This window comes from Zeus faber (genome assembly GCF_960531495.2).
Source record: "Zeus faber genome assembly, chromosome: 1".
Taxonomy (NCBI): domain Eukaryota; kingdom Metazoa; phylum Chordata; class Actinopteri; order Zeiformes; family Zeidae; genus Zeus; species Zeus faber.
In genome coordinates this window covers 41,986,398-42,006,580 of record NC_137193.1, presented here as the reverse complement: position 1 = coordinate 42,006,580, position 20,183 = coordinate 41,986,398, and the positions used below count along the sequence as shown (strand labels likewise).

Genomic DNA, 20,183 nt, shown 5'->3' with positions numbered 1-20,183 from the left:
TTGCCGAACACCTTGTATTAAGAAGGCCATCAATCTCGCTATTATCAATCAAGGGGAAGACTCACACACCACTATCTATTTATCTTGCCAAGTGCTCTATTAATATCAAATTAATTTCCCCATTGAGAGTATCAATCACTCAAGGAGCTTTTTTTCCTCAACTCATTAGCTTGGTAATTGTCCTTGTTTACGGGGGAAAGTGAAGACAGGCTGGCTGATAAAGGGTGGATCAGCGATCTATAAAGTCCTGTGCAGGTCCCGTGACCCATGCCACTTCCTCCTGCACGCTAATTAATGCATCAGACTTCTCTCCTTGCTATGAAGTATTGGCCCGTTGCCCCTATTTTGAAATATTTAGAGGGGATGAAGAAAAAATGAGTTTGAACTTTTTTTGATTCAATCCAAAAAAAAAAAAAAAGAAAAACTCAGGCCCTTCTGCAGATTCGGGCATAGGCCTACTACTTTTTTCCCATCGGGGTTATACGAGGCCAGACGTGGCGGGAAATAGAGCTGTCAGGTGACATCTCTGCATCTGTGCAAAGACTTGCCATTAATCAAGACAAGGCTTTAAGCTGTTTCACTTTGTTTGGTACTTACTGCAAACACACACACACACACACACACACACACACACACACACACACGCACACACACACAGTCTCCACAGTTTACAACCAGGGAACATGCAAAACAACAATTAAAGTATTTAGGGGGTGAGAACCGATAAGGAAAGGCTCCAGGGAGGATGTTTGACGTTGCATCGTAAACTCGGATTCTGTAGAGAAACCGTTAAAAAAAAAGCCGATTGAGGCGAGGAGTTAACTAGCGGCCAGCCCGCCCCGAGACAAGATTACAAGTGACAGCTTTTACCACCGTTCAGCAATTACCTCCCTCCTCTCCCTCTCTCTCCCTCTTCCTCCTCCCATCCTCTTGATATTGGGAATAAGGAGTGATGAAGCACCCGCAGAGGACCTGATTGAGGCCATCTGGAATGTGTTAAGGATGCAAATGGCGAGGGCAAAAACTGTCACACGTTTCATCTCCGTCACCGGCCGTACCCCACTTCTTTCCGGGGTCTTTCTCCTTCTGAGGCCGATAAAGGATGGACGACAGAGTGAGAGGGAGGGAGTGGTTGGGGCGAGTTCCATTATCGTATCTTTTTTTTTTTTTTTACATCGACTCAAACTGATGGAATTGTTTCTGAGCTAAACTCGGCCTCTGATAGAAGCAATAGACACTTGACACACAGACACATCTCACTGTGCTCCCTCTGATATGAACAGTTTTGAGAACTGGAGCCTCTTGGGTGCTTCCCAATCATCTTCATATCAAGTCTCCCCAAAATGTGCCGTCGACTTCCTGGGCCCACCCATCCCAAACACATAAATTACTCTAACAAAACATAAAATAATCTAAAATACTGTCATCTAGTTTCCATTTTTGCATCCAAAATTGCACATTAGTGCTTGTTCAAATGGGTGCTTAATATGTCTGAAAACAGAGTATACCGAAAAAAGCACCACAGTTGCATACTCAGGTGAAATATCACCAGAGCTATTTCAGTTGATAGTAACGTAAACAGTAATGTAAACAGGCCACTATGTTAGACGATACCACACAAAAATAATTTAAAAATGTAATCAATTTAGGATGTTAGCAGACAGAAAATTGTAAAACGAAGAAAGAACAGGAGGCGTTCTGGAGTATCGAACATTTTAATACAGAAAATGACAGATGAGGTACAACACATATTAGTTAACTTTATTTTACAAGGACTCAAAATGGCCTAGGTAAACATTACACTTAAAACATCTGTACACAGGCAAATGTACACAATATAAAACATATATATACACACGTTCAATATATTATTATATAGAGATTTTGTTTTGTTTTTTTTTGTGTTTTTTTTTTTACTGGAAGCCAAGCTGCTTGAAGAGGAAGTGTTTCACAGAACTGGAATCTCACACTTGGATAGCGTTGCTGAAAATGTCACGACAACATCATGTAAAATATATATATATGTACATACATATATATAGGTAGTATTTCCGCATTGTTGTTGGATGCTGTGTAAGAAAAATCTCAATGTCAGACAAAAAAAAATTGAGAAAGACTGAACTTGTAGTGTTAAAACCATTAAGTGCTGACTTTTATTACTGTATTATTGGCAATCTAATATCCAGTATTATCCAGTAAATACTCAAGTATTTGAACTAGAAAAACACCTTTTTTCAAAATCATATGCATAACTCTATACATAGGAAAAATCACAACCTCTGCACTGTAAAGTGTTTCCCAATGGAAATGAAATATTTACAAAAATAAACACTCCAAAAGTCTTGAGGACGCCTTGAAGACAGTTGTACTATGGTTTTCACATTTCAATGCAGTGGGTGTGAAGACAGATGAACATTCGGGAGCTGAACCAAAGTATTCAGACTCCAAATTAAGTGACAAACGTCAGATGGAACGGCATATTTGATGAGCGCTAAATCCTTCAAATCACAGCAACAGAAAAAAATAACTATTACAAAACAAAACAAAACAAAACAAAACAAAACAAAACAAAACAAAAATATTATCCCAGAAGATGTTAGAGATCTATGGCACTCTTTCCTCAAGCTGACAATGCTTCCACTTTGTGTCTCATGTTTGTGCTTTTTGTTTGTATTTATTTTTCTTTAAAAAAGCAGCAGAATAAGTAGCAGGAGTGAGGCGAGCAGGGAGGGGGCGTTGGCCACGGCCGAGCCCAGCGTGTGCGACCCCCCTCGGTTGGAGAGGCGAGGAGTCCTGGGGGAGTTCTGCTTCAGTTTGCTGGGGGGCAGCGCCTTCAGATCCTCCAGGGCCCCGTAGGCCGCCAGGGAGAACTCCGGGTCCCCCGTGGTCAGCAAGTCAAAGACGCAGGACTGGAAGTACACGTCCTCCACCTGCAGAGTCTCCCTGCACTTGGCCGTGGCCCGCTCCACCGTGTAGGTCTGGTAGGGGGGCAGCAGGGGCCCCAGCTCTGTGCTGGTCCTCTGGCCGGGGCCCGGCAGGCGCGGGCGCTGGTTCTGGCGCCCCAGCGTGTGCTCCTTGATCAGCTCGTTGCGCGGGCAGCCGTGCAGGCAGAGCTGGAGCCCGCCGTTGTCCTCGGAAAAGTCCAACATGTCCTCGGGCATGCGGATGGCGAAGGTAAGGTAGCGGCCCACACGCCGCACGATGATGGAGGTCCCAATGTAACGCGCCTGGATCTTGACATGCCGGCCCGCTCCGGAGCCCCGCCGCTCGATGATCATCAGGCTGCCACTCTCACCGCCAGTGCGAGCGCCGTCTTGGAAGGCGGAGGGGACGTCTTCGGTTGTGGCCTGGTACACCTTCTGCTCCGTGCAGCCCTGGTACGACTTGAATATCACTGTGATCTGAAACCGAGGGAAAATTTACAATTATAAAGTGGGACCTATGAATTCATAAGGCTAGGCTAGTCCCATAAGGCTAGTTTAATTGTAAAGCACATTTCATACACAATGGAAATCCACAGTGCTTTAAACTATGTATAAAAGGCATTTAAGAAAAATAAATTCAAAAACTAACTAGTACATTAATATCAATGGTTAATTAGAACAGTTCTATAAAAAAGTTATTCCAATATATCACATTTCTATTGTCTTAATTTTGTAAAAAAGGTTCAATAACTTCAAGGTTATTAACAGCGTACATTTTACAGTGTTAATAACGTTAATGATCCGTAAGTTCTGCGGTAGTTCCACTCCGAGCCACAGTGTGGCACCAGGAACCCAATATTCCAAAAGGATGAGGTTTGAGCTCTCTAGATTTAAAAGATATTACGTTTTTTCAACATTTTAAAGCGTCCGCCTCTAGTATTGTGTTTTTTTTTCTCAGACATGCAATCCTGCAGCAGTAAAGCCATACAAACATCCACACGTACAGAAGGGTGTATTAACCCAGCACACAGATCTCAAATCAACCACAAAGCAGCTGTAAATGTGTGGCCTCGCAGTCATCTGTCCATTGTTATCTAAAAAAAAAAGACTAATAATGCCATAAATGATGGTTATAACTCCGGCATTCTTCTGTAAGTACAGGATCAAACACGAGAGACGACCAGCTTTGTGGCTCCATAAATCTACGGCTATGTTTTACTGCGCCGGCGATGTTCAGCGGCTGCTTGGTGACTGCCTTCAATTTGTATTCCAGCCCTGATTTAATAAAATAAAAAAAATGAATTGGGGGCCCCAGCCTTTATTTCTTCAAACAGGACTTGACAAATAGGTGGCTGTGGTTAGACTTTACAGTGACAGGGATACTTTATTTGATGGAGGGTTTCCTGCCAAAGGTTTGACAGCTCGAAAACAGCGTTGATTCTCAGGGCCATGCCCACCCTACAGGTCTGTGTTACACCCAAACCGCTTTTCAAACCGTTTGTCCTAAAATCCCTGGACTGTCATCAAACCCGCTTCAAAGCAACTACATACAATGCCGGATAGATTGTTGGCATGTACCATCACATCTCTTCATCTCCGTTAGGCACTGATGAACGCTACAGTGGGTTCATGAAAATCGGTCATTAGTAAATCCTCGTAGGCTTTAGCGGGAATACAGGTCTGTACATGTATGTATGGGTGGCTTTACCGAGCAAACTCAGCTCACTCCACCCAGTAGAGATTGAGACGTGATACAGCGCAGTGAGCAATGAAGTGGAAGTGACTTCAGACAAACTCCTTTAATTGGTGGGGGTAAAAAAATTATAATTCTGTTGCTTCTGCCTAATAATTACTTTATATTTCTACATTATACTTATACAAAAAATCGGCCTAGTTAATTATTTGACCAGACTGGGGGGCGGGGGGGGGGCATTCCAGATCGTGGTGGTGGGGTAATGTTTGAGCAAACGTTAATCACTTCCATATGACCACCCATGTGTTAAAGGGAGAGCTCAAGCATGTCTGTGACTCAACAGCAGAAGGACTCCCCTCTTCCCTCCCTGACGCTCCAAAGAAAGTCTTTAGATAGCAGGAATGCTGGGACTCTGTGAGAGACACCATGATGTGACTTGAACATTAAATACATATATTTTAAAACCTTTATTAATCATATATTTCAGCAGAAAACTTTGTGGAAAAAAAATATATAATAAATTATTAACCTATTTTGGGGTTTTTTTGGAACAGTGATTCTCAACCTTTTTTCACGTCAACAACACTAAATTTGATACTCATTCGGCCATGGAACCCATTTGATACAATTTTTATTCTGGGACTCCAATCTGAGAAAATGTTTTATTGTTGGATAGAATTTAGTACAGACTTCCATACCTGTCTATGCTATAGTCACAGAGATAACTTTAAAACTATTATCCAAACAGTCACTATTGAATATTCTGTAATGGTGCTAATGTCTTGATTAAATCAAACAAAGTTGTGAAGTTTTACTATTAGAGTAGACTTATTATGCATTTCCTAATTTTCTGTCATATATATAATATAACAATGTCGGATGTTAATATTGGACGTGGCCAAAGTGTCAAATAATGGAGGTAAAGAAATGACAAAGTAATCGCTGTGAACAAAACGCTCAGGCATTCGAGGTCCAAGGTTTTTTCTGCTCTCTGCACGAGCTGACGTCAGCTCCACACGGATTTCTTTCTATGGTCGTCTGCTCCATCCCATCCGCTGTGGGTTTCTCCAAACAATCCAATAAAAATAAGTGTGTTTTTTTTGTAGATGTATACATTTATTTATATTTTTTTCCGACGTTAACATGAAACAAAAAATCCTCGCATCCGAGAGTCGCGGTGCGGTGTCAGTGTCCTCCCACAAGATTGAAGAGCGGCCACGAAAGTTGGAATGAACCCTTAAATGAGGCCTTTATTTCTCGCCTCAAATATGCTCCAATTTTGGTGGACTGATAAGGTGAATCAGTGAAAGTTACGGAGTAAATAGAACTAAACCCAGAAGCCATCCTCAAATGCCAGTGGCTCACAGAACCCAGGACTTGTGCTTAAACCCCATTGGCTTGCAGATCTAGAGGCCTCATGAGGGTGGCTCCTCCCACTTAAACAGAGCGTCAGGAACGGAATGGATTCAAGGTCCACTTTAGGTCCACTTTAATCATCTTGATGGAGAATCTCTTGAAGGACCCCACATTCAGAACCACTGCCTTTATGTGCTTGAAAAGAGAGCGTCTTGGATAAAGCAAATATAATGGCCCACAATACACATAGATCAACAGACAACACTTTAGTCCTTACCTTGCTGGTCGCCGTGGCACTGGAACCCAGAACGACAGGAACATTGGTCACCTGCACCGACAGGTAGCGGTTATCGATCAGAGGCCACGCCCCTTCAACCTTGCAGGTCTGAAATTCGTCCCGGAAAGTCCGCAAGTGGGGGTCGCCAAATAATCCACAGTGGGCGTACTTCTTCTGCTGGCCGGCCGGGCCCGACAGCACTCGGCTTTCATAGTCACAGAGCTCGGACACGGTAGGCCGGGATGTGCTTGGGGCCTTGGCGGAGGAGGTCGGCCCGTCCATGGAGCAGTTGTGCTGGGAGAGGAGCTCCCTGATGCGGAAGACGGCCGAGTGGTAGACCAGATCGCCCCTGCAACTGCCCGCAGTGCGTTGTGTGCACAAAGCATATGCCCGGAGGGCGATACAGTAATCCACATCTGGAGGCATCTCTTCCTGTAGACCACTAGAGGGCGAGGTAGAAGACACATACTCTGCATTGCAGCGCTGGATTCGACACTGCTGGCAATGAGCTGAAAAGCAAGCAGGGGAGGACTGTTAGACCACGTTCAACAAATAAAATGGTGAAAAACAAATGTGAAAAGGGAGAGCTCCAGCAAAAAAAGAAAATAGAATCAGAAATATTTCTATTCTGCCCCCTGCCCCTTCAGTAAAGCCCCTTTTATCAAGGTGCAGCCACTTGTGCTGAACTTCTAAGAACACTGAACAATTCCAATTTAAGTATTATGAATTGTATATGTTCCACTTTCTATGTGATAACATATACAGTGCATGGGACAGTACAGTGAAACTGTGAACGTTTTCCACTATTAACGTTTATTTTTCACAAGAGAGCTATTAAAATCTATACATACAAGCCCACACATGACCATGATCCCATACTAGGCTTCATAGTCAGAGTCAGTCAAAACATATTTCCCCTAACTAGCCCTCACAAAAAAATAACATGTAGCCCATTGCAGAAGGAAACCGACCTGTGTAGTTTGCTTAAGGGTGTTGAATGTGGTTTGGCTGTTGCTGAGGCAATAGAAGCCCATTAAGATACACTCAATAGCATGCCATGGCTCATGAAGAGGAGGCTGACTTCTAGCCAGGGTTTTGTTATCACAAAAAAACCCATGTGTATTTATTGACTACAGTCTAAACAGCTGGCCTTGGGGGTAGGGGGTTGTGCCAAAAGGTAAGGTATTTATTCACTGGGAAAAAAATGAAGGAATGACTACTTCTGGAAGGATGAACTTAATAATTTAAGTGTCCTCTGGGCAGGATGGCTTATCACATGACAACAGTCACATTTGTTTTCAATAAAATGCGTTCAAAATGATAAAAACAGACAGTGCTTTAACACAAGATAAGTCAGACCTATTTTCCAGGAGCAGAAAGAAGCGCTAGAAGGAGGAATTTTACTGGATGAGATTTGTTCATAACCATTTCATCCCCCGCAGAATGGCCTACATGACCAATGACGGAATGCATTTCACAGTCAAGATGAGCCCTGATAAAAAAAAAATTCGATGGGCGTGTGAGAGGTCAACTCAGAGGCATCTCACACCCGCCCTTTGAATTTCACCGGGCTTTCCTTAAAGCCTTAAACTTAAAGCCTTGCAGTGTACAGTGTGCATGAAGGTACAGCACTGATAGTGGAGCTACAGCATTAATACATATCTTATCATATTTCAACCATTGTTGTATAAACAATAGATTGAGAAATCTTCACATTGTAATATAGTTTTGTAATTTGATCAGAGTAAGAAACTATGACATACAATCACCACGGGTATAACCGTGGGTAATATCTAACAATTATTGGGAATATTAGAATTAGAATTCATGGCCTGTACTGTGATATATTTTGCCATCGTGTTGATGTAGTTGTCATTACTGTGGAAGTAAATATAAAATATATTATTGTGAGATACTTTGATATTAATAAGTCGACAATTTTTGTTGTTATAACTATTAGTGCTTCCATAAGACATTTACATAGAAGAAATATCTCGGAAAAGAATCATTAGTAATGCGAACCAGTGACAGGTTTGAACAGCCAGAAGGTGCCTTCCTTTGCTGTAATGCATCCTTACGGACAACATTTGACTATGTCACGAGAACCAAAAACTCAAAAACGAACGAGTCGTGTCTCACAATGTCGATATTATTTGTATATGTCGCCCGGCCCCAACCCTCACCCCACGACCGACAGCACAGGGCGACGATTTTGATCAACGACGATAGCATTAATCGGAGGTAGGAGGAACGCACTCGGTGTCTTCTTGCCAACAAACACACGGCGACACCCACCTGTCACCAACACATTAACATTAATGCCATTTTATTACACGGCTCTGCGGAATACTCCATTTTGATTGGCCGATCAGCGGTCAGTTATTTCCGAATAATGTCCGTTATTAATGGCCGTTGCCACAGGCGACCACTTCTCCGGCTGGATTCACGCCCCTCGTTTCCCGCAGCAGCAGAAGCTCTTAACCAGACACGATTCACAAAATCAGTTCAAATCAATACCCCGCCTCAGTGTGCTCGTCTATTCGACGAGTAGCCGTGTAATAGGCGGTATAATGTGCGGCCAACCGGTCATTATCACAAACAACCCCCTTTGGAGCGACCCGAGGCCCGGGTCGCTCAGTCTGCCTTGTTTCGCGACAACGCCAGGCTGGCCGCGCATATCGATTATTCGGCGCAACGACCCGCACGCCCGGAGGGTCGGAGCCCATGCCTTCTAGACAAAAACAAAACAAAAAAAAACACAAACGTGACAAAAGAAAACAAGCTGAGAGCCACCTGTTGACGAGTAACACATTAACGTGATCGTTTTTATGCCGCTTTCCGTGGGGGAAAGCTGGCTCTCGCCCCCGTGGGCGAGCGAAATGGGACTAGCCGCTACCAAAGCTATGCTACCGCCGGAGGGTTCGACGCGAAAAGTTTATTTGCGGTCCTTCGAACGTGTTTCGACTATTTGAGCTTCAACAACGCAACGCCAGGCGAACACTTTGTCCGGAAGGGCGACCACTTTACAGGGGAACTGTCCGTAAAACAAGCCGCAAACTACGCGAGTGTCGTCGGGCTTGACAAAGACAGCGGTGCGCATGGGTGGAACACTTATCGGCGCCACCACAGCACGACGACGACCGAAAACGATGGACGCGTTTGGAAATCAACAACTCAAATCAAAGTTTTTTTCTAACGCCGCCTCCGTCCCTGGTTACTGGGAGGATGGGGTGGTGGTGGTGCGGGGGGGGGGTGGTGTTTCGCATGCAGCCCGGGGCCCGGAGCCCCGAGCTGGATGCCTCTCCGCATCGCGGGACGGGGGGAGAACTACAAAGAGCTCCTTTACCTGTTGGACACAGCAGTGAAAGCAGAACCATCGTCACCGTGATACAGTCCCAGAGCTGCCGCTTAGCCCAGGCGTGAGGTCCGCTTCTCCCCATACCAATCCATCCAGTTAGAATGGAGCTCCTCCACTGCTTCTCATCGACGCCGTAGCTGCGGGGAAATTGGACAAAAAAAAACAAAACAGCTCCGTCCCACTCGCTCTCTTCCAGTCCCTTTCCCGGCTATGTGTGTCGGCGAGAAGGGGCCCCGTCTTCGGGGCGGCTCTCCGGGGGAGGGGTCTCAGTGCGGACGGGGCTCGGGGTGGGTGGGTGCACGGCCAATGAAACTCTAATTATTTACTAACTACTTGTGGCAATTACCAGGATAAGGCCAATGGAAAGTGTCTCTACACAGTAACAAAAAGGGGGGATGCGGCATTATCGCTTGTGATTCTGCCATGCAGCCTTTCTTTTTCTCTGTGCTGTACTCTGTGTGCGGACACTTGTTTTCCGCACTTTTTCTTGGTCTATGTAGTCTACCCCATGGTGGAAGAAGTGCTCAGAGCTTTTACTGTAAACGTACAAAAAGGTACACGAAATGACTCCGGTAAAAGTGGAAGTGTGACATTGTCACGTCTACTAAGCAAATCGTGCAAGCTTGCTCTTAAATCTACTTAAAAGTATTAAAAGTAAGTTTACTTGTCATGTCCATTGTCCTGATATGACAGTCTGTAATACTGCCTGAAGTTCTGCTGTACGTTCTGCTTGTTTTTTCACTGTCGATGAGTGCTCATGCGGATCATTACGATTTACTAAAAATAGTATAGGGTGCACTTTCCATCACTGCTGGTATCCTTTGTTCTATGCTGTTCTATGTGGGTTTCACTTAAGTTTTAACCTATCAAAGTACAGTTATAATTAATGTATGACTACAAGTTTGGTTGATATATCACTCCACAAAAGTGATATATCAATATCCTTATTTGAATGGATCATCTGGCAAGAGTATTTGTAATTTGGGTTACATGAGTTCCCTTCAAGATAAAGTTGTAACGGAAAGATCTTTTGGATGAGTCGGTCGACTAAAAGTATTCAAACCTCGGCATTTAAACCTTTTTCATGCCATACCTGAATAGCAGGCGTTTAGAGAATGTAAGTGAACCTCATGCCGAGCACAGTCTTTGCACTACAAAGCATTCAAGGACAACTGTCCTGTTTGATCTGAGAGCACATGCCTGCTGAAAACAACTGACATTGTGTGTGGATGCATGTGTGTGTGTGTGTGTGTGGGGGGGGGGGGGGGGGGGGGCTGTCTGTGTGCTAAGAATTACTTTCCTCACCTGTTGTTTTCTCACTTAGCACAATGGTGCTTAAACAAGGAACTAAGTAAAGACAATTGCAGTTTGACTGCAGTTTAACAGATTACATTATCTCTTTTATATTGGTGTAGTGATAGAGAACGTTTTTTACTTGTAGAAACTTACAAAATAAAAAGGGAAACTATTTGTCAATAATAAACTAAGATTACTCCTACCATTAGTACTACTAATAATACTAATATGTTTGATAGCAGTAAGATTGCTCCCAGGTCAGATCATTTCCTCAAGTCTTTCTTTGCTTCACAAGTATACATTTTACCTCCCCTATAGAAGACTGACATTGTGTGTTTTTATCACTTTCAAAATCGAGAGAAAAAGCTCTCGCTGAATTGTTTTCTCTTGGCCTCTGAGTGCTATTAGTTTTTCCATTACATTCTCAGTAAGCCACTTGTACGTTCCTTTTTTTTCCTTTTGTAGCCAACTTTCCATCTCTCACTTCTTAAGCGACACTGTCTTTCATTTGCACAGCTGTTGCGAGGCAAAACCATCTGCAAGGCATGCAGAATCATGTGCTTTCAGTCCTTGCTTTATAGACACATTCTGGGATTAAGGACTTTTCTGGACCAACCAATTGATGTATGGAATATTTTGTATAAAGGGAATCAACAGCCACATAGTGCTTTATTTCTAGTATGAGATTGCCTCTGCACATACAGGATATTTGGATTCTGGAGTAATGGATTTGCCGCTGCGCCTCCCTTCTGACTTTATGTGAGAGACATGAACCCAGACAGTTATTGGATCACTGGTTACTCTATACACATGCTGGCTCTTTTCGGCCGCACAATTGTGTGATTCAGGTGGACTGTCAGTCTCGTGAAAGGTCCTCACAGGTCCATGTTGATGTGGGGCTGATATATATAGTGGAGGGGGGAAACGAAGACAGCTCAACCCAAGTGGAACGTTAGGATTGTTCTGTGCTGCCAGAAGGGCCTCCATCACACTGGATCCAGTGTGCCAGGTTTATACCCCCAGAGGGCCGTACCTTACTCTGTTTGTTCAGCTAATTTTGGAGACTTGGTTGGTTGATCTGCTTTATGGCCGCACTTTATAGACACATTTCTAATCCCCCCAAGCTGCAGGATCCCCCCCAAAATATTCCACCCTGACATCTACAGTATGACACAGGCAGCAGTAGAGTTTGTGGTGTGAATACACCGCAAACTGCAATTAAGTACAAGCATATCTTACCTGCTGCATTGTTTATTTTCAGCACCAATGGACGTCATCTCCCGGGTGAGAAAGGATTTTCAGTCGATCTGGCGGCTGAAAGCAACAGAAACTGAAATTCTGCAGCTGTTGATTTAATAAAATCAAGGTAAGCAAATATGTAAATAAACCAAAACATGCAAAAGATGGATCTGTTGAACAATATGCAGTTGTATGCGTGTCACAAATGGCTGCAACAAAATCAGAGTTGTGATGTAAAAGATACGACGACTCTCAATAGTCTATTGTCTCTGACTAAATGAAATGAGGCTCCTCGCTAAGGAACTGATGGGACTCTGGCAACATTCAAAGGCAGCCCAATGAAGCAAACAGTTAATTGATCCAGGTGGACGGACATGATGAATTCTCCACATGAAAGAGACCCAGCCACCCCCCACCCCACCCACCCAACCCACTCCATATAGATGGTCCGTCGAACCTGATAGGGGGAAGAAAGACCCCTTTCTACCCCTCTTGCTTTCCAAGCATATTGCATTGCATGACCCAGCAAATATGCATATTCCTCTCAAAAACAAGTTTGGTGGGGTTGGGGGATGAAGGTGCGGTACATTTGTACAACTAAGATGTATCAGGTAAAATTTCAGACTGAGAAAGCGTTTATGTCTCCTCCCAACACTGAGTCACTTGTTTGGACACAATAGTTAAAAATAAGGTCAGATTGATGATACAGGCTGCTTACAACAACAGTAGCCTTAAACCTCGAGCGAAATACGTTGGGTAAGAATTTGAGGGAGGGGTGAAGTGGAAAATAGTTATTGAAGCCAACGTGAGTGTTATTAATTTTATTACTGTTTTTTTTTTTGGTAGAATATGGTAGAGAGTGACAATGAGTCTGTTTTGCCCACCAATACCAAGACATGGAGAACGGAGAGAAACTCAGAACCTAAAAAGGCCAGAAAATATATTTAAGGCCTCCAATTCTTCAGTATTTTCCAAAGACCGTTACGAGGGTGATGTCGCAGGGGGAAAAAAATAAAGGTAGAGAAACAGAGAGAAACGGACAGACGAAAGGGCGAGAGTTTAAGAGGAAGAGAGAGAGAGAGAGAGAGAAGGAGGGCTGGATGAAAAGGAGAAACGGGGTCGAGAAGGAGGGAGCACGGTATTGGGTTTCCTCTGAATGTGTGTCTGGGCTGCTCCACATGTTCCTCATTAAGGTCCTCACACTGCGGGACCTGCATCGCACCGGGACGCTTGTTTTTGTTATTAGGCTCATCGCATTGCGGTCTGGAGCAAACCAGAAGACTGGCCCAGAACAGGAATACCTCTGTTAAAAAAACACTGCAAAACTAGATTGGTGACATCAATAATTCTTATTTGTCTATGAAATATAGGTTTGTCATTTATTTGAATGCATTTAAGTAATAACATTTAATTACAATACAATACAATTTTATAACTACTTTATTGATTTGATTTAATTGTTGGGATTCTTCGTCTTCAAATTCCAAATAATTTGAAGTTAAACTGTACAATTATGTATCTTGTGTGTGTCTTTGTTTACTTCGTACCCAAAGTTTGCACACTAGCGCCGAATTAAACGTTGTCTTGTTATGAATGGTTCACATTTACATAAATATATATTCAAAGAAGTAAGTAGCTCATGTACAGTTAGAGTAAACTGCTGTTCTGTGCTGCTGAATTTTTGTTGAATTTCATGCCAATCTAGAGTCAACTGAGATGCGTATTATGTATCCTCAGAAGCCTGATGTCACCAGAGATTAGAATCAGAGGCGGCACACGCACGCTCTGGCCTCAAATGGGACAACTAAATTGTAAAAAGGAGATATACTTTTTTTTTTTTTTTTTTTTAAAGCAAACAAAACAAACGGACAAATTTTAAACAGGAACAGGAGCAAATTGGTCAGATTTTTTTTGTCCTCGGGGCCTTTGACTGAATTGAGCACAGCCGAGGCAAATCGAAGCTGACACAGGGAGAGAGTTTGTCTAGCGTAGGCCTCTTGTTGTTGAAGGGGAGCTGTTATCTCTACAGAGATAAGAGAAACTGTGGTGTTAGTGTATATGGGCCGCCACTGATAGTATCTTCACTCAAGGATTCCACTTACGGCACCCTGATTGATACCTGACAGTGCACAAAGGGGGGCCTACCGAGTGTTTTTCTTGGTAACTCTCAGTAAGCAGCTGTGCATGCATCTGTTTACTCTATTCATAGGATCTTTGTCCCTGAATAAACAGCAATTACCACACAAGTATATCATCTGTTTGGGGACAGTGCCAGTTGGAGCTCAATACCCACGGAAACCCTCAGTTACATTCTCCGTAGGCAAATTCAGATCTTAAATTTTAAATGTCTTTCCTCTTTTCTCTCTTTTCACTCCGTTGCCTAAAGTTGTAACTTGACGGAAGCCAACCTCTTTTGCCTTTGTTCCTTCTGTTTCCACAAAGCGTATGTTGTTGACACAGAGTCAAGCCCCGCTCATGAATAGACAGTCCACTGACAGGTAACCCAAGCTGTGAGGGCACGGGGTCACCCGGGCCTGATGAGGGATGATGGGTAGAATAAATGGTGAGCATGGAGGGACCTCTGATCCACACGGCCTGAAGGGAGAGAGTTCAGGGCCATTTGACCTCTGACCTATGGGTCCTACCTGTGTGTGTGTGTGTGTGTGTGTGTGTGTGTGTGTGTGTGTGTGTGTGTGTGTGTGTGTGTGTGTGTGTGTGTGTGTGTGTGTGTGTGTGTGTGTGTGTGTGTGTGTGTGTGTGTGTGTTAAAGGTGAACCTTTTCCTAGTCTTTTTTCTTATCCCCTTATCTGAGGAGAATTGTTGTTTGTTCAACCTTTTATTATGTTGTGCAAGTGTAGGTTTATCTATAGGTTGAGTGGAAAATCAGAGCAATGGGTTTCTTCATTAAGCAGGTTTATTCCAGTGCATAACTTTGTTTGAACATGCCTGGCTGCTCCTCTTGTCCCTTTCAACACCCCTCCTCCACTTTTAACACCTGAGGCAGGGTGCGTTACAGAAACAGGCAGGCAACAAATTGCTTTGTAACAACTCTCTTTCACTTTTCAAATTAAATTAATGTTATATGTCCTAAAAACAACAATGTAGAGTCAATGACTATAATAGTCTCTCCACTAAATCTGAAAATGTCAAGGTTGCTATAGTTTTCTGACAGTTTACGCCAAACTTTGAGCACACATCTCGTCTTCTAAGAACTACACCACATACCTGCATGCGATGAGAGATGCAGTGTAGGTCTTGGAGATGGCGATACTTAGTTCTATGGTGGTGGTTTTTAATGCTGACAATACTGCGATAATACATGCTCCACAATGCTTAATCCCATTTGGAGGAATAATCATGTTCTTTTGTCTGTTTTCTTTACATTTCACTGCTTTCAAAACCATCCAACTGGAGCTGCTTGGGTAGAGGCTCATAGCAGTGCAAGCAGAACCTTGTTGAGTTGGCCACTTCCATGCTTCAACTTGTCCACCTGTGGAGCTACGACACAGGACTGGACTGGACTGTACTGCCTGCTCTTGCCCTGTGCTACACGTCTGAATTTAAACCCAACTATGTTGTGCCTTTGTCAAACTTTTCATTGTGTTCATTTTATTTAATTCAAAATAGCTTTTTCACTCCTACATTCTATGGATTACGTGTGATCTTTTATGTCTGTAAACTGTCTTTATCTCGTCGGCTCATACCTGTCAACATTGGGATTTGAAAATAAAGGAAAAGGGGGGGTTAGGGGCTAAGAAAGTCTCCCCGTTATGTGCTGGGCTTTTTTTTGTTTCATTCAATTAGGAAACTGAGGAAAATAAATACATAAACAAAAAAAAACAATCGACTTTTTTTATTGGCTTTGTTTGGAGAAATGGGGAATGGACGACACGCAGTGCTCGATCTGTTTGTGCAGCGGAGATCGCTTCTGAACTTTTGAATGGGTGGGCAAGACGCATGTTTAACTTTTTATTTTGAGAAAGGTTAAACATATGGGAGATCTACAGGAAAATATTTAAACAGGAGGATAGCAGTAGAGCCGTAGAGGAGTAAAATACGGGCGAATCCCGGGAAAAACGGGAGGGTTGACAGGTATGAGTGGGATATGTCTACAAATATCTGGCCCGATCGGCAGTCCAAACCATAAATAGAGTAGAGGGAGCCTGTCCATCGCAAACTCATCACATGAGTTGAAGGCGGTTTCATTTAAGTATCTGCTTTTCTTGTGGTAACATTTTACTGGTACGTAATTGCATTCTGGGATATATTTACCACAAAATTTCATTTTGTGAGCTGCTTTCAGAAAATCACATTTTGCAAAGTTCTAAGCCAATCACATTCCCATTAGCTTCAAAGCAGATTCCTGTCATGAGCCAATGAGCTTTTGCTTTGTTTATAGCGTGTCAGTAGTCAACGTCACATGCTTTACTTATCTTGTAAACGCAATGTAATTTTTTTTTTCCATGGAACATTTATCTCCTTCACACGACATGAAACATTGAATAAAATCGACATAAGTTGGAATAAATGAAGAAAAGAAGAAACTGGTGTGGGAGATTGGAATTGAATGAAGGCGTGCTCAGGAAGGCTGGAACTCACATCAGACCATCAGACTACTTAGATTGATATGTAATGACAGTGGAAAAGGACACTCAACGTTTTCACACAATAGTCCCTGATAGTCCCTTGGAGCACCTCCAGCATGCAGCTCACCCTCTAAAGAAAAGTGCAGATACTTTCAATGTTCTATTGTTGCCACTGCTTCAAATTCCACAATGCCCTCTGCTGTGACCCCAGTTTCAGCCAGCCAGGACTCATTTAAATAGAATAGAGAAACCTTTAACTATTCTATTCCAAATACCGCACACAGTTGTCACCAGACCTCAACCGAGAACTGCGGTTCCTTACAGTTACACTGACCCTATCCTGACCTCACACACTCTACATCCACTCTACATTCATCCTATGGACTTGCATACTCTTGTCCCCCTTCTGTTGATACAGAATTGACATCACTGTGTCTTTTTTACCAAGTCTAGTTTATTTGTATAGGCCTATATGACAGTGCAGTCCTTAAGGGCTTCACAGGCTCAAATTTTACATTTCATATAGAAATCAATGGCAATTACTCATCTTAACCTCTGCCTGGGAAATCAAAAACTCCCAGAAAAACCACAAAATTTAACAAAAATCAAGAAAGGACCACAAAAGGATCCCTCTCTAGAACAGCCAGGCTACAATAGACGCCCAGAAGCATCCATTGCATAATTTGTCTCATCTAACGTTATATTATCTTACATTGTGCTTTTTCTATCTCTACCTCTATCTTCTATCTCTATCTCTATTGCTAGCTCTTTCTCACTCAAATCGATGGTTGCTATGATTGCTTTCTTTCACAAATCTTCCTTAAGGTGAAATGTAAAAAAAAAAAAGTGATTTGCACAGTATTGCAATAAGCACAAAGTCAAAAAGAAGGAACCAGTCCATGAAAACAGCTGCTGTCGCATCATTACAATGCGAGTGAACCTGAAAAAGGAGGAAAACAAAACACTTTGTTCGCTCCATGGCTTTAAATGATCTTATGTCAAATAAATAGAAAAGACGGGAGACTTGATGTGCAACAAGATTTAACTGTACTGTATGTAACAGTGTTTTTTTTCTTGCACTTAGCCAGCACCCTGCAGAGAAAAAAACATGTGTCAGTTTTGAAACTCTGAGTTGTTGTTCTGCTGTATTTGGTTGGAATAAAAGAAAAACATTTTCTGTCCCTGGGCCTTGATGTCCAGGAAACGCTTCAGATTATCTACAATACTCTGGACCTTCCATGTGGTTGAAGCAGGCTGGAGATGTCTTGGACTGTACACGCCCATCTCTTTTTCCTCCTGTCTTTTGATGCGTGTGTTTATTGATCTGCAGGAACATTTGTCCATTAATAGGAAGCTCTCCACAGTAGCAGCCGCAGAAAGTCAACACTTCCAACGGCTCGGCCTGGGAGGCTCGACCTTTCTCCAGTGATCCCAAGAAACGGCTTTCTTGTAAATACATCTTTTTTTTTTTTTTATCTTCTCAGCCAAATAATGTTGACGTTTGACTGATTTTACTGGTGTTTATTCAGGATCTATCTCATCTATCTCAGATGGGTTAACATGAAGCAAACCTTAATGTTTAAGGCATTAAGGAAAACGTCTTCTCTCCACAGTTCATTTCTATTGGGATGAGCTGTTACTGTTGTTATGCGGTGCTGTAATAGGCTTCAACCTCGAGTTGTGCTGACGTTTTTCAAAATTTTTAGCCCAATTCTGTACATCCTTCACTGCATTTAAATCGATTATTTTTTATCTTTTCTTCAGGCATACATTTTGCTTCCTCGGTGCTTTTACCTTACATATTCTAATTAAGGACTCCTGCTCCGATTTGATTACTTTGTTGGAATGCCCGCAGTTGTTTCCTCGGCCCACCCAGACAACTGGCCTTGACTAGGAATAGATAGATTGACAATAACTCATGGAGCTAGGATGTAAATTTAGCTTTTTTGATCTAGCAAGGTTTTCCCCCCAAGGAAGCATTCAAAGAATGTTCTGTCTGCTTGGGGAGGTTTGAGAAAATCAAACTTTAGGAACACAGGGAGGGAACACGCGTTACGTGGACTAATACCTACAATGCCCTTCGATGTTGCAATGCAAAATCGACACGAACGCTTCATGAGCTTTAATTACACATTAATTGCGGCATTTAGAACTCTTGAGACCAAAAATGTATTTGACATTTTTACGCAGCATTATATCTCATTCATTCCTGAACAATCACATGTAAAAAAATGCATTCTAAACAACAACCATCTATTGTCAGTTTGCAAATAGAAGAAATAGGAACCTACCGTGGCTCTGAGTTGTGTGATATACAGTATGCTGCAATGTCAACTGGAGCACAACTCAGAAAAGAAGTGGAAAAAGGCAGACTCTTTTAGCCCCCGTCTCCCTTCAACTTCAGCTGCCCAACTAAGAACTTGGGCAGCTACACAGGGACAGATAGCCATTGGAATTAAGGCACATGACAACAGCTGTCTGTTTCAAGAATCGGCACTTTGATTAGAGAAGGTTTGAAGTGAGTGCCTGGGCATCATTCCGACATATCTGGGTAGGGCATTTATAAGGAAAGAAAAAAATAAATAGACAGGGAATAGAACAAGGAAAAAATAAAGTGGAGGCATGATCACATGCACGCACATTTGCAAAGCGTGCATGCGTGTACATAACCGCACACACTTACTCATAGCTATTCATTGGCTTGTCACCAAGTGTCATGGTTGGACGGCATGCCGTATTCTCCAAAGGCCTGTCAAATAGACAAACAGACAGATACAGGAATGTAGACGACCAGTGGCCATTGTGTTGAGCATGTGCAAAACAACGCAGACCTCTTTTTGTAGTCATGGACATACTAAAAGGCTTAATGGGAAATGACGTGAATGAAAATATTTAACCAAATGCGGGGCCGAACATAAGCTATCAGTGGTGAGAAGACGGAGAAAATCAATATCAAATAGAATTTTTTATGAATCAGTAAATTAGTAAGTTGGACAAAAACATGAGCTTATCTCTTAATGAAGGCTTAACGAACGAAAATTGAAACGAGAAAATCTCTCCGTCACTCCACGTCTCTGTTTTTTCAATTTGATGAATTTTTATTTTATTTTATTTGTTGCCGTAACAGTGGTTGACACAGCTGTTTGTGCTTGGTAACAATCACCAAAACACTTTACGAAGCATCATATTTTCGCCTTAACGTAGGTCTTTCATGTGGTGCGGGCTCGCTGTTTCAAATGACAGAAACTGTCTTCACAGCACAAGAGCGATCATGCACAGGGCCCCATAAAATGTGTTTGGTTATCAGTTGGTTGAGCGAGGAGGCTGATGAGATGTGAATGTGATTAACCTTGCCAGAGTGCCTCAGCGTGCTAATGCTGGGATATGCCTGCGTTCCTGGTGATTTATAGATGGTGGAACAGCCAGCCACAAGGCCTCAGGCGGAGAGAGAGCG

At 42.8% G+C, this 20,183-nt stretch overlaps 1 protein-coding gene across 2 annotated transcripts; it reads right to left on the bottom strand.

Annotated features, from left to right (window-relative positions):
- Nucleotides 1-1,706: 1,706 nt before the first annotated feature.
- Nucleotides 1,707-19,134, bottom strand: rgmd (RGM domain family, member D). Of its 2 annotated transcripts, none has more exons than XM_080018961.1 (5): nt 19,021-19,134; nt 12,144-12,248; nt 9,597-9,745; nt 6,251-6,759; nt 1,707-3,401 (listed from the first exon to the last, which is right to left on the bottom strand). In XM_080018961.1, the coding sequence occupies exons 2-5, from the start codon at nt 12,179-12,181 to the stop codon at nt 2,685-2,687; spliced, it is 1,413 nt and encodes a 470-aa protein (XP_079875087.1). In that variant the 5' UTR covers nt 12,182-12,248; nt 19,021-19,134; the 3' UTR covers nt 1,707-2,684. The 2 variants fall into 2 exon arrangements, with proteins under 2 accessions (XP_079875087.1, XP_079875086.1); XM_080018960.1 differs by having other exon boundaries at nt 12,144-12,218.
- Nucleotides 19,135-20,183: the final 1,049 nt, after the last annotated feature.